The sequence below is a fragment of the Dama dama genome, chromosome 19 (assembly GCF_033118175.1).
Source record: "Dama dama isolate Ldn47 chromosome 19, ASM3311817v1, whole genome shotgun sequence".
NCBI classification, from domain to species: domain Eukaryota; kingdom Metazoa; phylum Chordata; class Mammalia; order Artiodactyla; family Cervidae; genus Dama; species Dama dama.
The window spans coordinates 36775488-36799090 of NC_083699.1; the positions used below are offsets into that span (position 1 = coordinate 36775488).

At 56.8% G+C, this 23603-nt stretch overlaps 1 protein-coding gene across 1 annotated transcript; it reads left to right on the forward strand.

Moving 5' to 3' along the window:
• The first annotated feature begins 2206 nt into the window (after positions 1-2206).
• Positions 2207-22112, forward strand: EPHB3 (EPH receptor B3). The gene is made up of 16 exons (XM_061166733.1): positions 2207-2321; positions 11257-11321; positions 12411-13083; positions 15621-15776; positions 16561-16902; positions 17066-17190; positions 17345-17504; positions 17586-17694; positions 18064-18116; positions 19173-19295; positions 19409-19656; positions 20126-20341; positions 20453-20602; positions 20694-20887; positions 20978-21133; positions 21238-22112. Exons 1-16 carry the CDS (start codon positions 2207-2209, stop codon positions 21344-21346), a joined length of 2994 nt encoding a protein of 997 aa, XP_061022716.1. The 3' UTR covers positions 21347-22112.
• The last annotated feature ends 1491 nt before the right edge of the window (positions 22113-23603 follow it).

Below are 23603 nucleotides of genomic sequence, written 5' to 3' on the forward strand. Positions count from 1 at the left end.
GAGGGACGGATGTTTCTCCCATTAGGACAATGGGAGGCTGCATGGTGGTAGTGACCCTTGGACTTTAGAGTGCATCAGAATCACCCGGAATACTTATTTGAAATGCAGACTCCTGGGCTCCATACCCCAGAAATTCTGAGTCCCAGCATCCAAGGTGGATGGGTGGCTCAGAATTCTGAGTTTTTAGCAGGCACCTTAGTGATCCTAAGGTGTCTGATGAAGTAGAATGAGTGAGTTTGAAAGCTATACAATCCTTAAAAAAAAGAAAGAGTTATACACTCTGATTCAAATCCCACCCTGCTACTTATGAGCACTGTGACTTGGGGCAAGTCACTAAGCTTTTGTAGATGTCAGTTTTGTTTGTAAAATGGGGCTATAATAACATCTACATCTTAATAAACTAGACTAATTTTTTTCAGAGTGTTTTTTGCACTTTGTAAGAGTTTGTTGAGCAAATAGGGTAGGAGTCTATTTGCCCAATTCAGAAACCTGGGGATTCTTCTTAATGTCTCTGTTTACCCCATGCTTCTCAACCACCCAATCACAATTCGCCTAAGCTCTGTGTCCTAAAATATCTTAGACCTGCCCACTTCTCTCCATCCCCACAGCCACCACTCTGGTTCAAGCCACCATCTTCCTCTGCCTGACCACTGCACAGCTTCCTCACTGACCCCCCTGATTCCACCCTTGCCTCCTCTCATTCTTCCTTCCCAGAGAAGCCATGTTAACCTGATAAAGTAATGCCCCTGCTTCAGACCCTAGCTCTTAGGAAGGCCTTCTGAATAAAAAAAAAAAAAAAAAATTCCTCTGCGCCCCACACCGACTCCCAAGCTTCCTTTTGGCTCCCCTCAGCCTCCAACTCTACATTTAAGATACTCTGAACTTCTTTCCAATTCCTTCAATGAATATCAGTTTCTCTTGCCCCTGGGACTTCACACAAAGTGTGTTTGCTTTGCTTGAAACTGCCCTCCCCGGTCCCCACACACATATTCTTCGCCTACTATTCATCTTTCATATTTCTGCTTGAATGTCATTTCCTCAGGGCTAGACATAGCCATGCCTCTCCCATGTACTGCAGCAACTCTGTCCTTCCTCCATGATAATAACTGTTACACTCTGCGGTGATGACTTCATGCCTGCCTCCACCGCTCTGTTAGTTCCAAGAGAACACAAATCTCTGTCTTATCCATTGCTGTATCGCCAGAAAACTCTAGTCAGTCTTTGGCTCAAAGAATGATGAAATACACAGATGAATGAATGAATGAATAAACAAGTGAGAAGGTCCTGGTCACAGGATGTGTCGCGGAGGACGCCCACCTGGGAGTGCGTAAGCCGCGATTAGGTTGGGTCTGGACGTGACTGTAAAGACAGCCACATGGGGGCGGCCTCTTGCACGCACAGACCACATGGGGGCGCCCCCGGCTCGTTTTACGTGAATGGCACCTCGGACTCAGGTTCGGTTACTAATCACCGCTGGGGGACAGGAGGCGGGTTTTTCCCTCTGATGGACAGTATCGCTCCGCCCAATCTAATTCATCTTTTCCTTGGCCCCGCCCACCCCAAGCCTCAGAGAACCTGAGGGTGGGCGTGATGGAACCGCTGCCAACTGAGCTCCGGCGGAGTGCTGTTGAGGCAGAACCAGCGCGCCTGGCGGTCTGTGAGTGGGCGGCGGGTGGATAGGGGCGGGGCCTCCGCGATGACAGGCAGGCGGACAGCCCCGCCCCTCTCGCCCAGAGCGGCCGCGCCAGCGCTGGGGACAGCAGAAGTGAGTACGTGAGCGGCGCTGCAAGAACCCAGCTCGGACCCCGGACGGCGCGCGCACCCGGAGTCTCAGATCCGAGTCGGGCCCGCAGGAGACCGCTGGATTACTGTGCACACCGAACTACCACCACTTGCTCCCTCCTGCCCCCGCCCGCCTCCCCGAGTTCTCTGGCTCCGAGCTTTCCAAGCGCCCGGGATCCTTCTGGACCGGTCAGTCCAGATTTCCCCGGGACCGACCTGCTCGCATCCCCCGGGATCGCCCGACTCAGGGCGCCGCCTGGGTCCCGGAGCCGCTTGCCTGGGTTGCATCCTCTCCTTTCCTGGATCTCCTGGGACCGTGCGCGAGCCTTCTCGCGCCCGCCGAGCGGATCCTCCTGCGGGTGCCCGCCGCCCCGCCGGCGCGGCCCGGCGCGGCCCGGCTCGGCTCCCGGAGCCAGCCCCGGCCATGGCCCGAGGCCGCCCGCCGCCGCCGCCGCCGCCGCCGCCGGGGCTCCTGCCGCTGCTTTCTCCGTTGCTGCTGCTGCCCCTGCTGCTGCCCGCCGGCTGCCGGGCGCTGGAAGGTGAGCGGCGTCGGGGGAGTGCGTCCAAGGGTTAAGGTGTCTGGGGTCGTCCGAGCTGGGGCCGGGGGAGGGTCTGCGGTGTCGGTCCGATGCGGTCCAGGCGCACTTCGGAGGAGGCTCGGCCACACGCACCCTCTCCATGGGCTGGAGCTGGGGTGGAGGGGACGCCTTGGGCGCCGCCTCGTCTGCCGGTTGCGGGATCGCAGGCAGCTCGACCTGGGTGAGCGTCCCTGAAAAGTCATGGCCCGGCGGTGAGCTTCTGTAGGAGTGCCGGGCACTCAGGACAGAGGAGCGGGGCCCTCCGCACCTCCTGAATGCAGGGAAGTGTGGGCGACCCTCACCAGGCAACGCCGGGGCTCCGAGGCTGCTGCTGGGCTCCCCTGGTTGAGGGGCCGCGTTGGCGAGGAACCCTTTGGAGTTAACCGTGAGAGTCTGAGTGCGTGCACTCCGCTTTGTCAGGGGATGGCTGCGGGGATGGAGAGGCGGGGGGCCTGTTATTGTTGACGGTTTACCGAGCGCCAACTACCCACAAGGTGCTGTGTGCACCGCCGTTGCACACTGCTCTGGCGCTACCCCTCTGCCTTCTTGCAGGACCCCCACCCCCAGTGCTGGGGTCTCCACCGAACTGAGGTTGTGGGGTTTGTCTCAAGTAGAGCTAGAGCTGATGCCTTACCCATTATCCAGTGGAAAAGGCCAGGCTTCTCCGTGGGTTGTGCGAGACCTGCAGAGAGGGCTGCTGGGGGGTTGCTCCAACTTCCATAGGACTGTGCCTGGATGAACAGCCTAAGTGGTTTTGGCCCCCGTGGGAGAGCTCACATACATTCACTTGACACAAGCCTGCGGGGACAGAGGCACTGACATGGGGCAAACAATAGACAGACAGACAGATACACATCCACACGCCGTTTTCTAAAATTTTTGGAGCCATGAGGGAAGAAAAACCTTCCTGAATGTGGAGGGAAGGACACCACAGACTGGGGGGAACTGGGATGACAGGCAGTACTTCTGTTTGGTATCTTTAACCGATCTAGTCACTTTTCTTAGTTTAAGAACAAAAACGAATTCTGTGTGACTTGGTTTGTTCGCTTGTTCACAATCGGTAAACTTGAAGGTTGGAAGGAAAAAAGAACACAGTTAAAAGAGAAAGGCATCTTCTGGTTGCTTTCTCCAGGAGAAAAAAAACAACATTCTTCTGAATCCCCATCGTCTTTTATCTCTGAGCCCATTGGTGCTGACAGACTGATTCACACGGGTGGACACATGCAAATCCAGACAGACACACCGAGGTCGCACCCACACTTGGCACACACTCACCCACATGTGTGTGATAGGATCACAGGCATGAGAAACCAGTGTGGAGCTTTGTTGTTGATTGCCTCAAGGGTGTGAGCCTGCTGGAGTTCTCAGGTCTGTGCCTTAGCCCAGGAGAGGCGACACCGGCACACGCGCTTACGGGGCTGTGTGTGCTAGGCCCCAGAGCCCTTTTTGTGGGGTGCGGTGGGTGCTGATGCTGAGAGTGGGGCGAAGGGGGGTGGTTTGGGTCAGGTGAGCAAGGGCTACCTGAAAAGGCTCACCCCCCTTCCTTCCTTCTTCCCTCCCTGTGTACCTTCTTCCTCTTTTCCTTCCTTTATTTCTCCTTTTCACTCCTCACAATCTGCTGGTCCCTTTAGACCCGAGCTGGCAGGCCCTAGCTGGGAGCTGGCATCCGGGTTTCCAGGCCCAGGACGTGAGGGGCAGACCAGGAGGCAGAAGCCTGGTGAGCTGTAGCAGCCCAGGAAAGAGAGGGCAGTGGGGATGTGGCCCCTACTCTGTCCCCTCCTCCCTCAGCTGTGAAGTGGGGTCTGGGGCTCTTACCCGACTGCGTGGGTGGTAGCTGGGAGGCCAGGCCAGTGTGGGGCGCTCCTAAGAAGGTAGCAGTGCCTCCCAAGTGTGGCTTTCATTAATTCCTTCACATTTGCCATGTATCAGAACTTAGGGTCTTCAGTTAGTGTGAGAAAGAAAGAAAGGAGATGATGCCTCAGGCGCTGACCCCAGCCCAGTGGTCCCCCTACCCACCCTCCTGCTCTCCCTCACTGTGACATGGGATAGTAGTGGAACCCACCTCCTAGCGGGTGTTATGAAGATTGAATCCTTAATGTGTGTCAAGTGCTTAGCACATAGCTATTGTTATTCAAGGACTAACTGTTGTTATTATTATTACCCTAGGGTCTGCTCCTTGGGGAGCACCAGAAAGTGAAACTGGTGTGTACACTTGCCCTGCAGGAGGGAGCTTAGAGGAAGCAATGATGAGGGGAGGAGAAGTTAGTCTGGGGAAGTTGCTATCCCCTCTCCCCCAACCTCCATTTCTCTCCAGCTTTGGGAGGGAAAGGATGGGGTAGGAAGAGACTTGACCTTGACTCCTGCCTGTACCCCATCCTTATTCAGGAACTTGAATGGGGGATGGGTAGATTTGGGGGTCCTGGGCTAGGCCAGAGGGCAGGGCTAGGTGGGACACCCAGCACTGAAGATCTCTTCAGCATCCCCAAGCTTTATGGGTGGAGGATCTCACCCCTTCACTCCAGCCTTCCCTTTGGTTTTGCTAGTATTTGGTTTGCCCTTAGCCTCTGAGGTTGTTATATTTAGGCCAGGTTCTTGAGCTGTGGGTGCTGACCCTCATGGTCTCATTGGTTAAATGCCAACTAGCACCTAGTTGCTCTTTCATCTACACACTTGGGGTTCACCAAGATTTTGTCTCCAAATGTTTCAGTTTTCCATGAGGACAGAGCCAGGGTCCTTGCTTGTCCTCCTTGGTTAAAGAAACACCTTTCCTTGCCCTCTGATTGATTCCCCCGCCCCCAGCATGCACACAAACTGCCCTCAAATTTACCCTCAGTCACAGGGAAAGAGGGCCACCTGGTTGCTCACTCTTCTTTCGTATAATGTTCCCCAGTCCCCCAAGCCAAGATCATTCTCCCCTTGGGGATGTGGAGTCCAGTAGGTGAGCGGACTGGGAACGGGGCGTGGGATGAAGAAGGATGTCCAGACCACAGGGTCCTTATACCTCAGATAGGATGGGGAGGTCCCTGCTGGGAAGACACCCTTTGGAGAAAAGAGAAACAGTTACCAGATATAAGAGGTGAGGGCTGGTAGGCCTTCTCCCAGGCAAGCCCTGTCGCTGCAGTGGAAGACTCTCCCTGGGGAGAGAGGCGTGTGTGAGTCCACCTCTTTCTCAGCGGCAGTGACCACTGAGGCGGTGGCAGCTGAAAAGTGACAGCGGGCTGGGGTTTCTGTGGCTTTCCCATGTGTTTGAGTGGCCTCTGGTGCCCCCCGCCCGTCTGTCTTGATCTGGCACCTCAGAGCTGCGACGAGGGACAGTGGCAGGTACTCGAGGGAACCTGCTTGCCTGTCACCGTGTTCCTTTTAACCAGAACTGCTGCTGCCGCCGCCGCTGTGGCCTCGGCAGCAGCGAGCTAACCCAAAGCTGCCATGGGCAAGGCCTCTGCCACCCGGCCTTCCACTAATTAAACAGCATGAAGAGGCTGAATCACCAGGCCTGCATAGTTTGAAAATTGTAGCCCTGCCTGTTGTGCTGAGTCAAACTGGTTTGTCGGGATTGGGCAGCTGGGGGTGGGGGGGAGGGAGACTGGGTACAGCTGGGCACCTGATGGGGTGGGAGAGGCCCCCTGCCCCGAGGGCTGGCCCTGGCACCCGGTCTCCTGTTGCCTCTCTGCCCTGAGACTCCTGGTCAGACCGGCTGTGGCCAGTATCCCAGGGAAGCCTTTAAAGGTGAGCTGTGCATCACCCTTCTGGCTGGCTGGCAGGGCCATGACTGGGGTGGGGGCCATTAGTCCTCTTAGTGTTAGTCGCTTTAGTTGTGTCTGACTCTTTGTGACCCCATGGGCTGTATATTCCACCAGGCTCCTCTGTCCATGGAATTTTCCAGGCAAGAATACTGGAGTGGGTAGCCATTCCCTTCTCCAGGTGATCTTCCCAACCCAAGGATTGAACCCGGGTCTCCTCCATTGCAGGGTGGGGACCATGGATGAGCACTGAGGCGTTTAGGCTCCTGCCCCTTGCTTCTTCTTCCCTTCTCCTCCCTCTCAGGTTTATTTAATTATAAATCTCCGTGATCTGAGGGGAAGAATGAAAAACGAAATGTGTTCGCTGTTCTGAGATGCTCCCCTCCCCTCCAACCCAGACCTGAGGGCCTTGGGGCCGTGGCAGGGGGAGGGAGAGGAGGTCCTCCAGGTCCTGTGGCAGAGTCTGCTTCAGATCCCTTCCTTCTCGAGCTGACCACCCTGGGTGTGCAGGTTGGTACACACATGTGCACACGCTGAGACTCAGGGGAGGGGTGGGAGGGGAGAAGACAGGACAGATCGCTCAGGTTGGTTGGCTGAGGTAGGGATTCCAGGCAGAAGAGGGGGACCAACTCTGGAGGAGTCTTCCCCCTCTCTTTGCAGGCAGGGTCCCAGGGCGTGCCTTCTTGCGCAGACCCTGTGCCTCTGTCCTCCTGCCCCTGCACACTCTGTTGGCCCAGTTCGAGAGTGTGACCTTTCCTGCCACCTCACAGTCCATGGTCTGGAGTTTGGGCTGGTTGTTTCTTGCTCCTGTTCTCTAGATTTTTTATTCTCTAAGTCTCACCGGCACACCTGCTCGCAGGGTGGGGTGCTTTGTGTGACTTGGGGCTTGGGGATTCTGTGGGATCTAGTAGCTCCATAAAGTCATGTGCCCCTGGCCCTTCACTAAGGCAGGTGCCAGGCTCCCACCCCGCACCAGTATGGCCCAGTGAAGCCCTCAGACACATGCTGGTTGCCCATGATGTTCTCCTCCTGGGCCCCCAACTTATGTGTGGAAGTGTTGCCTGAAGCTCCTGAGGCTACCTGCCTTCATCCTGGCACCCCACCCTACCACGGCCCCAGAGCTGGGGATGGTACCATTGTGCTAGCAGGGAAGTGGCCTGCTGCTTGGGCAAGGGCTATACCTGGGGAGACTGCACCCTGCCACACCCAGAAGCATCTTCATGCCCCTGCCCCACCCCCAGCCTCGTGACCTGTGACAGCTCCTGCCTGGGCCAGGGCCACAGGAAGCTGGTCTGGAGCTTGTTCCTTCCCTGTGCCTCTGGTCAAGTCTGCCCCAGTCTCTCTGCTTTCTCGGCAGAAGAGTGCCCTCTCCCACTCTTCTCCATCTCGCTTGAAAACTCACCTCACAGAAAGAACGGGCTTGCAGAATGTGTGTGTGTGTGGCATGTGCATCGAGAATGCAACTCCGAGGCTTTATGCCACCTCTAGATATTGATACGTATACTATGTCCGCATGCTCCTGTGGAATGTCACAGTGCAAGTGGGCATCTGTGCGTGTGCAGCTGATGCTAGTTGTGTATGACTGTGTAAGAGCATGTCACGGCGTCTGTACAGGCAAACTGGTGTTTGTGTTTGCACTTGACTACACTTAAGACTGTGACGTGTGGTTGGCAATATCGTGCGGCTGGGTGTGTAGGGAAAACGCACTGTTGGCTGCATGCGCCCTCGCGGATGCATATGTCTCAGGAAATCCGCACATATGAAGGCTGTGAGAGTGAGTCTTTGCCTAAGGCATGCCGGATCTGTGTGTAGGAAAGATTCATTGTATATGGATGTCTCAGGAAGACTGATCTGTTTGGACCAGATGCATCCATGTGTCTGTGAAAGGCAGACTGTGCGTGAAAGCGTGTGTGTGTGTCTGCGGGTGGCTGTGGCGTTGTGTGTTTTTGTCCACCATATGTGGGGCTTGTCACTCTTTAGCCCCAGTGGTGGGAAGGAGCCCAGTCACTGAGAACTTGCTGAAGTGTGTGCCTCTGTGTGCACAGGCGAGAGCCACACAGCTGCTGCCACGTGGCCACTCCTGTTGGCCCCGTGAAACACGACCTAGGGGTGCTGCTTTCCTTCTGAGCCATGAAGCCCCAGTCCCAGGGAGTTCCAGAAAGGCCTGGTGGCCACTTCCTCCGCTTTCTTGCTGGGGGGGCGGGCAGGGGTGGTGGTGGGGTTCCCTGCCCAACAGAGCCTGTATCTGCAAGTGTCCACCGCCCTCTGGTTTCCCTCCAGCAGCCACATGGTGGGACAGAAGGGGGTGGGCGTGAGGGGGCAGCTGGGGAGTTTGGAGACTGCTCCTTCATTCCTGTTTTGTCCTTGTCCCCTGTACCTGTATCCTTTACCCCAGCAAGTGTGTACTTACACACGCACACACACCCTACACACAGGAAAGGTGGGCTCTGGAGGGGTGAGTCTCTCCCCCTCAACACCACAGACAGATTCACCCCCATGTTCTTCCTGAGGCTGGGACATAGGCCCCTCAGGGCCTCCCTCCTGCAGAAGGGAGTAGGCCCTTCCCCTCCCCCAGAGAGCAAGCCCCTCCCCACCAGGGTGACCGAGCCCTTCCTCAGGCACACATGACTCGAAATCTAAGTCCTCTCCTCATTAATGGGAAAAATGTGCCGAGATTGAGCGATGGCCAAGGCTGAGCGATGGCCAAGGGCCGATCCCCCCGCCCCCTCCCTCTCTCGCTCCCCAGAAATTAAACAGAAATGAAGAGCCTCCCCTCACCAACCTTCCCCCCTGCCTCCCTCCCCGGCGCCCCCTCCCTCCCGCCTCTCAGAGCCAGCGCTGGGCTTGTTTTAAACTGTGGAGGAATCTGGCTTGGAGGGGGGAGGGGGCTGAATATTTGGGTTTAAACAGTTCCAGATGGGTTTGGCACAGGCTGAGCAGAAGGAAGTGAGGGAGAGGGAGGAGGGAGGCAGCTCGAGGGAGCGGTGGGAGCCCTGGCCGGCTCGGTGGCGGTGGCGGGCGGCGGGCAGCGGGCAGCGGGCAGACCAGCAGGCGGACTGGCTGGGGGGAGGGGGCGCACTTGGCTCGCGGCTCCCAGGGGCTCCCAGGGACCGCAGCACTCCGGGCTGCTGGCTGGGGAAGAGGCTACTTGGCAACTCCCTCTCCGCGTCTGTCTCCTTGGGCCTCCTTGTCTTTTGTAGTCCGCCGCCGGCCATCCCGGCAGTCTGGTCCTAGCCCGCCGCCCCGCACATCCCTCCGGCTCCGGTGCCGCCCACCATTCGCCCGCTCCGCCCCGAGCCCCGAGCCCCGCCGGTCTCCCTCCCTGCCTGTCTCTGGGCCCCTGCTTCTGCCCACCCCCTCTTCTCTCCCGGACCCCTCCACCGCCCCCCCCCGCCCCCCCGCGCTGAACATCGGTGTCTGTCTGTCTGTCTGTCTGCCAGAGGGGCGTATCAGGCCACCGACGACGAAGCTGGGATGGCTCACCCCTCAGCCCGGTCCTCCAGGGACCAGCTGCTGCTGCAGGAAGGAGGAGGGAGCCTCGCTCCCCAAGTGAATGGCTGCTGCTGGCCGCCCCCTTTGCCTTACGTGAGGGCCTGGGCCCACAGCTGCCTCCTCCACCATCCCCTGCTCAGACCCAGACTGCAGGAAACTGGCAAAGACCACAAGCCAGGAGTCTGTAGGGTTTGGGTCTTTCCCTTCTCCAAGTACCTCCAGCCTGTCCCCACTGTTTATGTAGAGGTCCCCAGGAGTTCTGGGGCAGTCCTGCCCCATTCCAGCTTGGAGTTGAGGGGAGAACCACTGGCTGTCTTCCAGGCTATGAGAACAGACTCAGGACCTCTTTCCCACTCCTAGGTCTAATGTTGGGGTTAGACTGTCAGAGAGGAGAGTTATCAAGCCAGAACCCAGATCCAGTTCCTAGGGGAGCAAGTTTATGTCATAAGCATTAATAGACCCATCCTATGGCCAAGCAAAAGGAAACAAGACAAAAAACCCGAAGCTTGGAATGGGATTGGTGCTGCAACAAAGCCCTTGGCCCTGGATACACAGAGGAAGGCATCTAACACTGTTGGGGGTTCAGGGTAGGCTTCTTGGAGGAGGTGACAGCTTGGTTGAGACAAAGTATACACAGGAGCTTTCTCGGCTTTCTCTGATTCCCCTTTACAGAAGGGCATATTACAATCACAGTACCCTGGTTAAGAGATTGATTGTAGAGTCAGACTTGAATTTGAGACACGTTTCAAAACTTTTCACCTCAAATTCTAGCAGTTTTACCTTAGGTTCTATATATATTGTATTTGGGCTTCCGTGGTGGCTTAGACAGTATAGAATCTGCCTGCTATGCAGGAGACCTGAGTTCGATCCCTGGGTTGGGAAGAACACGGGGAGAAGGTAATAGCTACCCACTCCACTATTCTTGCTTGGAGAATCCCACAGACAGAAGAGCCCGGTGGGCTACAGTCCATGGGATCGCAGAGTCAGGCACAACTGAGTGACTAACAGTTTCACTTTTTTCACATACTGTATCCAGGCATCAGTTTTCTCATCTGTAAAAGGGGTACACCAACAGTACTTTTATCCAGGGATTGCAGGAACAACTGAACTAGCTCTAGAGGAGCTGGCTAGGCCTTGGTGATCCTCACCCCATTCTCAAACAGCATTCCTGTCCTGTCCACCAGAGGTGGTTGTGTAGGAGGCTGGGTGGGTGTGGGCTCTGGCCTGCGACTGTTCTCCCATTCCCCTGGACATGTGTGGGGCTGCGCCTTTGTGTTGGGAATGGAGTCAGGGGAGGCCTGGGCAACAGGGCCTGAAGCACACGGCCCTTTGTTCCAGGATAAAGGCCCTGCCAGCCCCTTTGTGTGGAGATTAGTAGAGCCTGTAGGTGTGTGAACCGGCCCTGGCTCTTGCCTCATTAACCCAGACCTGGGGTCAGCGACTAACACCCACTCCCAGCTGGCCTGACAAGACATCTTTGAGGCTGTGACATCTCTGGGAGTGGCTGCAGGGTCTCCTCTGGGCTTGGGGAGCTGAGAGCTTTGGGAACCTGGGAGAACCTAATGGGAATTGATGTCTGGCATCCTGGACTTTGCTGGGCAACCTCCTCTTTCTCCTTATCCTAAGCTTGGCCCCTGACGTTTTTTCTCTTGTTGCTCCTGCAGAGACCCTCATGGATACAAAATGGGTGACATCTGAGTTGGCATGGACCTCTCATCCAGAAAGTGGGGTAAGACCTCCTCTCCATTCCTCCTGAGTGTTGCTTGCCAATTGGCCCCTTTGCCTCAGCAGGGCTGCCTCTGTCCCCTACTTGTCAGTTTCCCATCTGTGGCGTCTGCATCGTCTGCACCTGTCACCTTCCTCCTTGCCTGCTGGTCCATCCCTGAAAATGTTTTCATCTCTGACCCTTCAGCCTGCCTCTGTCCTTGCTCCCACATACACGCCATCTTTGTCCCGCTCTCCCTCTGCCTGCCCCTCAGCCTGTCTTCAGCCTATTCCCATCCCTTACTACCTGACAGCCCTTTGCATGTCTGTCATCTTCCTCCTTCCCGGGTCCTTGGGAAGAGCACTGGCTTGGGAACAAAGAAACGTTGGTTCCAGATCTCTGACTTGCTGTGACTTTGAGCAAGACAGTTTACCTTTCTGGGCCTCCATTTCTTGAATGTTACATTCCTGTAGTCCTTGACATCTCTAAAGTGTTCTATTTGACTTCCCTCGATGGCCTTCACAACTGTACTAAGTTCTGGAATACTGGGTTTGGGTGACATTACAGACCATCAAGTCACCAGACCTGATTCTGTGACCTTGGGCAAGTCCCTGCCTTTGTGAGCCTTGGCTTCCTCTTCTCAGGAGTGGGAACAACAGATGTATCTTCTTAAGGAACTGTGAAGGTTAAATGTGATGGTAATAGTGGTAATCAGTGTTTATTGGACTTAATTAATTCCTCACAGCCTCATTTACTTTCAATCGGTCCCATTTTATAGACAATGAAACTGAGGCATAAAGATAATAATATAGATGATACTTACAAAGTACCTATCAGGTGCCCCGTTCTAAGTGCTTTATTCAATTAAAGTCATTTATTCCTTAAATATCTTTATTCTTACCATGTTCCAGATGGGGAAATGGAGGCCAGGGAGGTTAAGTGACTTACCTGTAGTCACACAGCAAACAGAGAACTGAGACTGGAACCCACTAGTCTATATGCTCAACCACTGCACCACGGAAGCATCTCTGTGAAGTAAACATAACAGATCTGGGCTTGTGATAAGCACCCGGCAAATGCTGGTCTCACTGTCCGTCTTTTTCACTTGCACAGTGGGAAGAGGTGAGTGGCTATGACGAAGCCATGAACCCCATCCGCACGTACCAGGTGTGTAACGTGCGGGAGTCCAGCCAGAACAACTGGCTTCGCACAGGCTTCATCTGGCGGCGAGATGTGCAGCGGGTCTACGTGGAGCTGAAGTTCACTGTGCGGGACTGCAATAGCATCCCCAACATCCCTGGCTCCTGCAAGGAGACCTTCAACCTCTTCTACTATGAGGCTGACAGTGATGTGGCCTCAGCCTCCTCCCCCTTCTGGATGGAGAACCCCTACGTGAAGGTGGACACCATCGCACCTGATGAGAGCTTCTCCCGGCTTGATGCTGGCCGTGTCAACACCAAGGTGCGCAGCTTTGGGCCGCTCTCCAAGGCTGGCTTCTACTTGGCCTTCCAGGACCAGGGCGCCTGCATGTCACTCATCTCCGTGCGTGCATTCTACAAGAAGTGTGCGTCCACCACTGCAGGCTTTGCGCTCTTCCCTGAAACCCTCACTGGGGCTGAGCCTACCTCACTGGTCATCGCCCCTGGCACCTGCATCGCCAACGCCGTGGAGGTGTCCGTGCCCCTCAAGCTCTACTGCAACGGTGACGGGGAGTGGATGGTGCCTGTGGGTGCCTGTACCTGTGCCACCGGCCATGAGCCAGCCGCCAAGGAGTCCCAGTGCCGCCGTGAGTGAGGACTGGCCTGGGGGAGGGGAGGGAGGATAGGCCTGGGCCACCACCACCCACAGTCCCCTACCTACCACTTCCTACCTGCCCAATCTGGGGCAGAGGGAGGAAAGGGAAGAGGGGTATCAGGTGCAGGTGCCAAAAATGTTGTACAAGAAGGGAGATGAGAGAAAATGAGGAGAGACTTCAGAATCAGAAAAGAAATAATGAAACTAAAGAAAGAGGAAGGAAACCATGGGGAATCCTTGAACAAATAGGCACCTGGAGAATGTGCTCAGAGCCTGGTGAGGCCGGCAGAGATGCCCACTTGTTCAGGCCCAAGTGTGTGTGTCACCCAGAAATATTAGATGGGCCCTGGAGCTCCTCATGCTTGGCCCTTTAACCTGGGGGTCTTGTCTGCATCTTAAGAGGCTACATTTATAGTACAGAGATCAGAGGCCCCTGTCTCTGAACTCCTGAGTTCTGACTCCGCCACTTGCCACCTGTGAGACCTTGGACAAGTCACTGAACTCTTGAACCCTGGTTTCCTTATTATGTGCAAAATGGGGGCATTAGTGGTGATTCCTTCATGGAGCTGTAATGGGGCTGAACTGAATCACTGCATGGGCACCCTTGGAACAGTGCCTGGTACACAGGGAAGCAGAGCACCATGTAAGTGTGTGCTGTGACTTTCAGGAGTCCTAGGATGCAGGGGACAGGGATTATTTTGTCCTTGATTCATACACAAGAGCAGGCTTCCCAGGTGGCACAGTAGTAAAGAATCCACCTGCCAATGCAGAAGATGTGGGTTCGATCCCTGGGTTGGGAAGATCCCCTGGAAATGGCAACTCACTCCAGTATTCTTGCTGGGGAAATCCCATGGACAGAGGAGCCTGGTGGGCTACAGTCCATGTGGTTGGAAAGAGTCAGATACAACTGAGCAACTGAGCATGTGCACACGCAAGCATACAACAAGGAGGTCAGGGGGCCTGTCTCTGGTGGCTTGCCAAGACTCATAAGACCTCACAGTGTACTAGACTTGCCAGCTATAATCCCCATTCACAAGAGGTTCTCTCATCTGAGCCTCACCACAGTCTTGTATGGTAGATTCCAGTTACCTCTTCTGTTTAGCCAGTAAGGAGGCTCAGAGAGGTTCTGCTCTCCAGGCCTCGTGGTGGGGAATGTGGGCATTGGGAACACAGCCTCATTAAGGTGCTGTTCCATGCATGTCAAGGTGCTGAGGGCCTTGTCTGCCCTCCTGGAGCTTGCAGCCTGAAGCGCCAAAGGGTGGGAGCCAGCTCTTAGCACAGCCCTCAGTGTGGGGGGGCTGGTGGCCCAAACTGGCTGTGAGGCTTCATGTCTGTGCTGTCATGGGAAGGTGAACAGTGCCTTGCCCGGCGCCTCTCTACTTCACTATGGGAACCTGCCCCCAGACTTCCTCCTCCTAAGTGGAGAAAGGGGGTGGGGGGTGATGAGCCTGACAGCCTGAAGAGGGGCTAACACTCTGCAGGTCCCTGGCAGGAAATGCATGCTGGTTCCCATGGCAACCAGGCTGGCCTGGCCCCTGCCCCCTCTCCCACTGGTTCAAAAGAGCTTGGATGGAATATCACCTTAGTCAGGGGAGATTAAACCCCAGAGAAGGCATAGCCCCAGCTCCGGGGATCCCACACTCAGGATAACCTTCTCGAAAGCAGTTGTGTATGGACAGGGTGACCATATGTGTTAGTGTGTCCAGGGCAGCCCTGGTTTACGCCCATCAAGCTATCCTGATTATTACTTGTGACCCCTTTCACTCTCAAAACAGTCCAGTTTGAGTAATAAATATTTTGGCCATCATAGATACAGGGGATCTCCAGAAACCCAAGTCCAGATAGAGGTGCCAGGTTTTCAGGCACGGACCTCTAGGCTTCCTTTTGGGTTTAGGGTTCCCCTTGTGGACACTTTGAGGCCTCTGAACTCCAGGTGACCTCAGCCTTCCTGCCTGCTTTCTTTCTCTACTTTCCTCACCCCTTCTCAGCCCCCACCCCTGCCCCAGGGCAGAAAGGAGTTGCTGCCCTGATTCTGGTGGGCAGGGAGAGAGGTGGGCTGCGAAACTCAGAGTCCCCACCGCTGGTTGTTCTGGGGTGTTCTTGAGGCTCTTCAGGAGTAATTGTCCTTGAGTTTCAGGGAGGGGTGGGGGCATCCCAGCAGAGTAGAGTGTGCTGCTGGCCTGCTAGCGGTCTCTTCCCATCCCCCTCCTCTTCCTCCTCCTCCCTCTCTCTTCCCTGCCTCGACAAGTCCAGGCTGTCCAGGTGATGGAGCTGACGTCTTCTTCCATGAGGCCCCAGGGGTGGGGGTGGGGGAGGGGCGGGGAGGAATCCGCTGACGTGGGGTTTCCACGAGGCAGAAGGGCCTTTTGTAGCTGCAGCCAGAGTTAGGCAATACCAGCATGGCTTGCACAGTCTGGGAGGTGGAGGGGCCAAGACCTGTGCTGGGGAAGGGCCAGATTCCCATGGAGGTGTGGAGGGTTGTGTCTGCAGGGGAGGGAGCTGAAACGTCCATCCTCTTCTCCCCCACAGCCTGTCCCCCCGGGAGCTACAAGGCGAAGCAGGGAGAAGGGCCCTGCCTCCCCTGTCCACCCAATAGCCGCACCACTGCACCAGCTGCTGGCATCTGCACCTGCCATAACAACTTCTACCGCGCAGACTCCGACTCCGCAGACAGTGCCTGTACCAGTGAGTGGTGGCGCGTCCTCATGTTCTCCACTCCAGGCCTTCCCTCTGCGGGCCAGGCTGGGGATGCCTAAACAGTCTCTGTGAATATCTCCACTTTCCAGATGGGGACACTGAGGGTGGGGGTTAGATGTTGTGCTCAGCACGGCGCAGGTAGGAATTGACCAGCCCCTGAGCCAGAAACCAGGTGAATTGAAAGGCTTAGCCCTCCACCAATACTAAATAAGCATATGCTAGCTCCTAGCTGGGTATCAGGAACTGTCTAGGACCCTCTAGTTCACTGCTGCTTCTTCTGTCTAGGACTGCTATTCTTTTGGTCCAGCTCTAACCAGAGAAGGGGTCTCATCCCTGGGACAGCCTGGTATTCTGCTTTCTCCCTGCTCTGGTCTTTGGTGCCAGGCATTGCCAGGCACCAGGAATGATGCAGTCAACTGTCCTAGGAACTTGCAACCTGGTGGGAGAAACAGATGTGGAAATAGATAACCACCGTATAATGTGCTAAATGCAAGGCTGGCAGGATGCCCAGGAATGGTTACGGGAGTACATAGGATGGGGAGAGGATGAATCAAGGAAGGTTTCCAAGAGGAGGTGACCTCTCAAGTTGACCCTTAAAGGCCAAATAGGAGTGTGCCCAAATAGGAGTGTGAAGAGGCATAGGAAAGGTATTCTGCATATGAAAGCAGAGGCAAAAGCAGAGGTAGGAAGCAGCTTGGAGAACACAGACCCTCTGGGTAGAGGGTGGTCCCCGCACCCCAGCTCACCGCTCTCCCCCTCATCTTCCCCACAGCGGTGCCATCTCCGCCTCGGGGTGTGATCTCTAATGTGAATGAGACCTCACTGATCCTTGAGTGGAGTGAGCCCCGGGACCTGGGTGGCCGGGACGACCTCCTCTACAATGTCATCTGCAAGAAGTGCCATGGGGGTCCCGGGACCATGACCTGCTCACGCTGTGATGACAATGTGGAGTTTGTGCCTCGGCAGCTGGGCCTGACCGAGCGCCGGGTGCACATCAGCCACCTGCTGGCCCACACACGCTACACCTTCGAGGTGCAGGCAGTCAACGGGGTCTCGGGCAAGAGCCCTCTGCCCCCCCGCTACGCGGCTGTGAATATCACCACCAACCAGGCTGGTGAGGAGGGCAACGGGAGGGTAGGGCCTGGGTCACCTTCCCCCACCCAGAGCGGAGTTGTCTGGGGCCTGCCCATGGTCCACTGGGGGGCCCCTGGGAGCTGGGTCCTTGGGAAGGATGCCAGGGCCCGAGGAGCCCGCGCTGAGCCCCACCCCTTCCCTAGCCCCCTCCGAGGTGCCGACCCTACGCCTGCACAGCAGCTCCGGGAGCAGCCTGACCCTGTCCTGGGCGCCCCCAGAGCGGCCCAATGGAGTCATCCTGGACTACGAGATGAAGTACTTTGAGAAGGTCAGAGCCTCAAAGGGCAGGAGGAAGCCCTGGGGCAAGAAGATCACTGCAGATAGTGTTGGGGTCCCCTGGGAGCAAAGCTTTGGGTACTGAGGAGGGTGGGCAGGGGCCAAGGGAGGTCAGGACCCACAGACTCAGTGTCCTGGTGTTGCAGAGTGAGGGCATCGCCTCCACCGTGACCAGCCAGAAGAACTCCGTGCAGCTGGATGGGCTGAGGCCTGACGCCCGCTACGTGGTCCAGGTCCGTGCCCGCACGGTAGCTGGCTATGGGCAATACAGCCACCCAGCTGAGTTTGAGACCACAAGCGAGAGAGGTACACGCCCCCGTACACCTGTCCCCGCCCCGCCCACGCTTGCCACCCCTCCACTCACCTGTGCCTCCTCCTCGTCTCTAGGCTCTGGTGCCCAGCAGCTCCAGGAGCAACTCCCCCTCATCGTGGGCTCAGCCACGGCTGGGCTGGTCTTCGTAGTGGCTGTGGTGGTCATTGCTGTCGTCTGCCTCAGGTACCGATGGGCCCAGGGGCCCACTGGAGCATTCCTTTAGTGCCCTTGAGCCCTCTCAGCGGATAGGTGACCATCACCCACATCAGACCTGGAACCACAGCCTTCCTAGGCCCAGGGTGTCATTGCTAGAGAGGCCCTTTCCAATACACACCCATGTCTTCATTCTGTCCCCTCTCTGTCCCCAAATTCCCTCAGGGATCAAGTCCATTGAGCCCCTGCCCACAGACCCAGAGGTAGCTATAACCACTGACCATGGGACCAGGCACTGGGCTGTCCCCTGTGCACTCTGCCCCTCCTATGAGCCCAAGGGTTCCCTGAACGGAGGGAGCTTGGACTTGTCTCAGGCCTCCCCTCTCCCCTTCCCCCTAGGAAGCAGCGGCACAGCTCTGATTCGGAGTATACAGAGAAGCTGCAGCAATACAGTGAGTCTGCCTCCTCATTCCCATCTCCCAAAGCTCCCTTGGTCCCTGCGGGGCTTGGGGATACCCTCTTCGCTGGCTGGGACTTCATTCCTTTAACTCCTTCCCTGGCTGCCCCGTCCTGCTTCCAATCAAGTGCCATTTCCTGAGCCCCTACTCACTCCTGCTAGCCCCAGAGATGAGTGAGATGTGACCCCTGTCCTCAGGGGTAGTTAGTCTTGTGAGAAAGACAACATAGTACACACAGGAAACAATGAGAGAACAGTGTTAAGTTGGGGGTTCCTGCGACAGAGGGCAGTGAGAGTTCAGAAGACAGGAAGGCTTCCTGGAGGAGGTAGCCTTGGGCTGAGCTGAGCCAGGTGAGATTTAGTGGGGTTTAGAGAGGTGGAAGGGGGAGCATTCTGGGCTAGAGGAGCCTCTGGAAGGTAGTGGGTGGGGTGGAGAGAGTGCCCAACTGTGGGGGCAGTGAGAAGACTGGTTTGACAGCTGCTGGGAAGCCAGGCTGGGTAGTTGTGGCCAGTCCTCGGAGGGTCGTGAAAGGCAGGCAGAGGAGTTTGGACTTGACTGCACCATAGGTAATCTGAAAGGCTCTCAAGCTGGGGAGCAATACAATGAAAGTATTGTTGTAGGAAGACAGGTATGCGGGCTAGATAGGTGAGAAAAGTCCAGAGGCAGAGAGCCCAGCTGGGCGGCTATGGCAGTAGTCTGGGTGATGACAGCCTGGCAAGGTCAGGGGCAGAGGGAATGAGGGGAGGGACGGGTCTGAAACAGGCTTTGACGTGACGAGAGATGAGGGAGAAGGAAGGAGAAGAATACCAGGTGTCTAGCCTTTATGGTTGCTAGTTCTCATCAAGGGGACAGTGGTGGGGTGGGGATGGGGGAGCTCTAGCTTCATCAGAAAGGAATACAGAGCAGGCTTAGCAGGGAGGTTGGGAATGTGCTCCTATGGGGGCGGGGGACAGGGAGGAAGACTGGGGCAGGATCTGGGTGGCAGAGTTCCCTCACTGTTCTCAGCCCAAGGATCTGACTCCCTCTGATGCCCACCTTTTCTTCCTCTAGTTGCTCCTGGAATGAAGGTTTATATCGACCCCTTTACCTATGAAGACCCTAATGAGGCTGTGCGGGAGTTTGCTAAGGAGATTGATGTGTCCTGCGTCAAGATTGAGGAGGTGATTGGAGCTGGTGAGTCTGTTGGGGCACACGGTGGGGAGGAGAGGCTGACGGTTACGCCTGGGGGAGGGCGGGGGACAGTTAGGTACAGAAATAGCTTAGTACCTGTGCTGTGTGCTCTGCAGGGGAGTTTGGAGAAGTGTGCCGGGGTCGGCTGAAACAGCCTGGCCGCCGGGAGGTGTTTGTGGCCATCAAGACGCTGAAGGTGGGTTACACGGAGAGGCAGCGGCGGGACTTCCTCAGCGAGGCCTCCATCATGGGTCAGTTTGACCACCCCAACATAATCCGGCTGGAGGGCGTGGTCACCAAAAGTCGGCCAGTCATGATCCTCACTGAGTTCATGGAGAACTGCGCCCTGGACTCCTTCCTGCGGGTGAGAGCCCCCTTCCACTCCCTGAGAGAGCTAGGTTGGGCAAACCACCCGCTCCCACAAGTCAGACAGACCCTATTCAAGTCCAAATATTTGCTGAGGTGGCACAGTGCAGGGAGACAGTTGGGCCTTCAGAGCCAGGAAGACCAGAGTGCTCATCCTGACTCTTCCCCCTGCTGCCTGTGTGACCTCAGGCTTTACTTAACCTCTGAGTCTCAGCTGCTTTGGCTGTAAAATAAAAGTGGAAGAGCTCTTTGGGTCCTCACAGGGGTTAATCAGGTGATATGTACAGATGCTGGTCACACAGGAGGGCAGCTCCTGACTCTCGGTGCACAGTGGATGTGGTCAGAGGGGTAGACGAGGTGTGGTCTTGACGGACCTGGGAAGGTGGGCAGGCAGGCAGGTTCTTGGACAGACCTGGGGCCGGGCAGGAGGGGATGGGCTGCCTCCTGAGCCTCCTCATTGTCTCTAGCTTAACGACGGACAGTTCACGGTCATCCAGCTGGTGGGCATGTTGCGAGGCATTGCTGCCGGCATGAAGTACCTGTCTGAGATGAACTACGTGCACCGCGACCTGGCTGCCCGCAACATCCTCGTCAACAGCAACCTGGTCTGCAAAGTCTCAGACTTCGGCCTCTCCCGCTTCTTGGAGGATGACCCCTCTGATCCCACCTACACAAGCTCCCTGGTACAGGAAGCAGCTGGGAGGGAGACTGGGAGTGGGGCCGGCCAGGCAGGGGCTCGGGGCTGGGGACCAGCCCCGAGACATCGGGTGAAGGGCGTGTGCCCCCCTCACCAGGGCGGGAAGATCCCCATCCGCTGGACCGCCCCAGAGGCCATAGCCTATCGGAAGTTCACCTCTGCTAGTGACGTCTGGAGCTATGGCATCGTCATGTGGGAGGTCATGAGCTACGGCGAGCGACCCTACTGGGACATGAGCAACCAGGATGTGAGTGGGACCTGCCAGAGTGCTCAGGTGGGTGGGAGCTGCTGGGGAGCCAAGTGGTGGCTCACTCCAGGGTTCCTGGCTCTTGGCTCAGGTCATCAATGCCGTGGAGCAAGATTACCGGCTGCCCCCACCCATGGACTGCCCCACAGCGCTGCACCAGCTCATGCTGGACTGCTGGGTGCGGGACCGGAACCTCAGGCCCAAATTCTCCCAGATCGTCAACACCCTGGACAAGCTCATTCGTAATGCTGCCAGCCTTAAGGTCATCGCCAGTGCCCAGTCTGGGTCAGTACCTCAGTCTCTGATTTGGAGCCAGCAGCCCTACCCTGCTTCCCCTGACATCAGGACTCATCAGGTCCCCTCTTCTTCCCATAGCATGTCACAACCCCTCCTGGACCGCACGGTCCCCGACTACACGACCTTCACAACAGTTGGTGACTGGCTGGATGCCATCAAGATGGGGCGGTACAAGGAGAGCTTTGTCAGCGCGGGGTTTGCATCCTTTGACCTGGTGGCCCAGATGACTGCAGAGTGAGTGTGCCTCACATTTGGAGGGCCAGGGCTGGGGGCTCCGAGCTGGGCCCAAGTGGTGGGCAGGAGGGGAGGCACTGACGCTGCCCTTGGCCCCTTTGCAGAGACCTGCTCCGGATCGGGGTCACCTTGGCGGGCCACCAGAAGAAGATCCTCAGCAGTATCCAGGACATGCGGCTGCAGATGAACCAGACGTTGCCTGTGCAGGTCTGACACCCGACTCCCACTGGGTGCGTGCCCCACCAAGGACCGTGCAGGAACTCCGACCAGCCGACTGGACTTTTGGACTTTTGGATGCCCAGCCTTAGGCTGTGGCCCAGAAGATGGAAGATTGGGAGAGGCCCAAGCTGGGACTTCTCCTCCAGGCCTGTGCTCCCTCCCCAGGAAGTGTGCCCCAAACCTCTTCATATTGAAGATGGATTAGGAGAGGGGGTGACGACCCCTCCCCAGTCCCTCGGGGCCCAGGCCTTCCTGCTCGCCTGTGGGGGGATCCCCACCACCTCAGACTTGGCTGTTCGTCAGTGCTGGAGGTCCTGGCATGGTCAGGTGGGGAATAAGCCTGGGTTCCAGGGCCCAGCCCTGGCAGGGGTCTGGCCCCCCAGGTAGGCAGAGAGCAGTCCCTCCCTCAGGAACTGGAGGAGGGAACCCTGGGAATGGGGAAACGTAAGCCCCCCTGCCAGAAGCCAGCTGGCACCTCCAGTTTGCACAGGGACTTGTTCTGGGGGCTGAGGGCCCTGCCCCACCCCCGCCCTTGGTGCTGTCATAAAAGGGCAAGCAGGGGCCAGCTGAGGAGCAGCCCCTTGCCCCCCAGAGACTGACTCTCAGAGCCAGAGGTCGGATGTGTGTGTGTGTATGTGTGTGAGCGTATGTGTGCATGCACTGGCCTGCACAGAGAGCATGGGTGAGTGTGTAAAGGCTTGGCCCTGTGCCCTGCCGTGGGGCCAGTTGGGCTGTCAGTGGAATAAAGGCAATAAGATGATTCTCTTGCCCCTCCTCATTCCACCTCCCAAATTCATGGCCCCTCAGCCCTGGCCCTTCAGAATTCCCAGGAGTCTTTGGGAGGCCAAATCCAGGCTTCTCCAGGCTCAACTTCCCTTTTGTGTTTCAGCCTTGTTGCACCTAACTTCTTGGAAGTGGGGTGATAACAGTATAGAGCAAACTCTCCCAGAGCTCCTTCCTTCTAAGGCCCAGGCATTCCCGTTCCAGGGGCTGTCTGGGCAGACACTCTAGTCTGGATGGTGTCTTATAGACCAAGTCCTTTCACACTCATTGTCTAGAAGGAGCTGGGGGTGCAGGGAGTTGATCAGCTTCCAGGGTCACAGGGCCCAGGACAAAGAGGATGGGACCCCACTGCTGTTCAGATGCAGAGGGCAGTCCTTTTCAGCAAGTGTCAGCAGAGAAGTGTGGCTACTCTTTCCTAAACAATTACCATGTTCCTGGCACTGGGCTAAAATGCTCCATTTATACATGGATCTTATTTAATCTCACAACAACTGAGCCAGGGTAGGAAGTATTTTTATCTCTTTTTTACAGAGGAGGAAGGGGAGAGGTTAAGTAACTTGCCCAAAGTTGCTGAGCCAGTAAGTGAGGCCCGAGGCTGGGATTCCCACCCCGAGACCGCCTGCACACTTGAAAGGTTCAGAGGATAAATAACTAGAACCAGGGAGAGGGTTAGGAAAACAGCTTCTGGAAATAAATGTCAAAGGAGAAAGGGGCTGGAGTGGGAATGGGGACTCAGAGGCCCCTTAGATGCAGAAACGTGTGTGTGTTGGGGGGTGGGGGGGTGGGTGTGCATATGCAGTGTCAGAAGGAGGGAACCTTGGGCAGTAAACCTTTGTGGGGCAATGAATAGGTTTCCAAGGAACCTGCCCATCCCAAATTAGAGTCTGGCTGGACCCGGTAGGGAGTGTAGGCAAAGCCTTGTGGATCTCCCGGTTCACACGGAGCAGTCCCGCACTTCTTTCCAGTCAGGGCAGAGCTCCGTAGCGGAATTCTTTCTAAGTAGGGACGGTAGCTAGGGTTTGGCGATGCTGAAGGTCTGCAGGCAACCGGCAGCTATTTCAGGTGCAGGGGGCCAGACCCCGGGAGGCAGACCAGGCCGGCGAGAGTGGAGTTGGTCCAAGGCGGAGGTTGAGGCATTCGACCCGCCAGCCCAAAGCCTGACAGGCAGAGGGGCAGGGGCCGCGCTGGGGCGGGTTCCGGGGCCGCTCCGCCCCTCGCCGCGCGCTCCCGCGCTGGGTCTGGACCCGCAGCGCGGCTCCTTAGTATTCCCCCCACGGAGCCCAGCGGCGCTGCAGAGGCTGCCCGGGGGAGGGGCGCCCCGCGAGGCTCAGGCCCCGGGCGGTGCGGGCGGGGGAGCTGAGAGGGAAGCCTCGGGCATCGGGGACCCAGTGGGACGGAGCCCTCCTCTCTTCCCTAGCTGGGAACTCTGCCGAGGGCGGGGGCTAGAGGGGACGAGGTGGGAGACCCA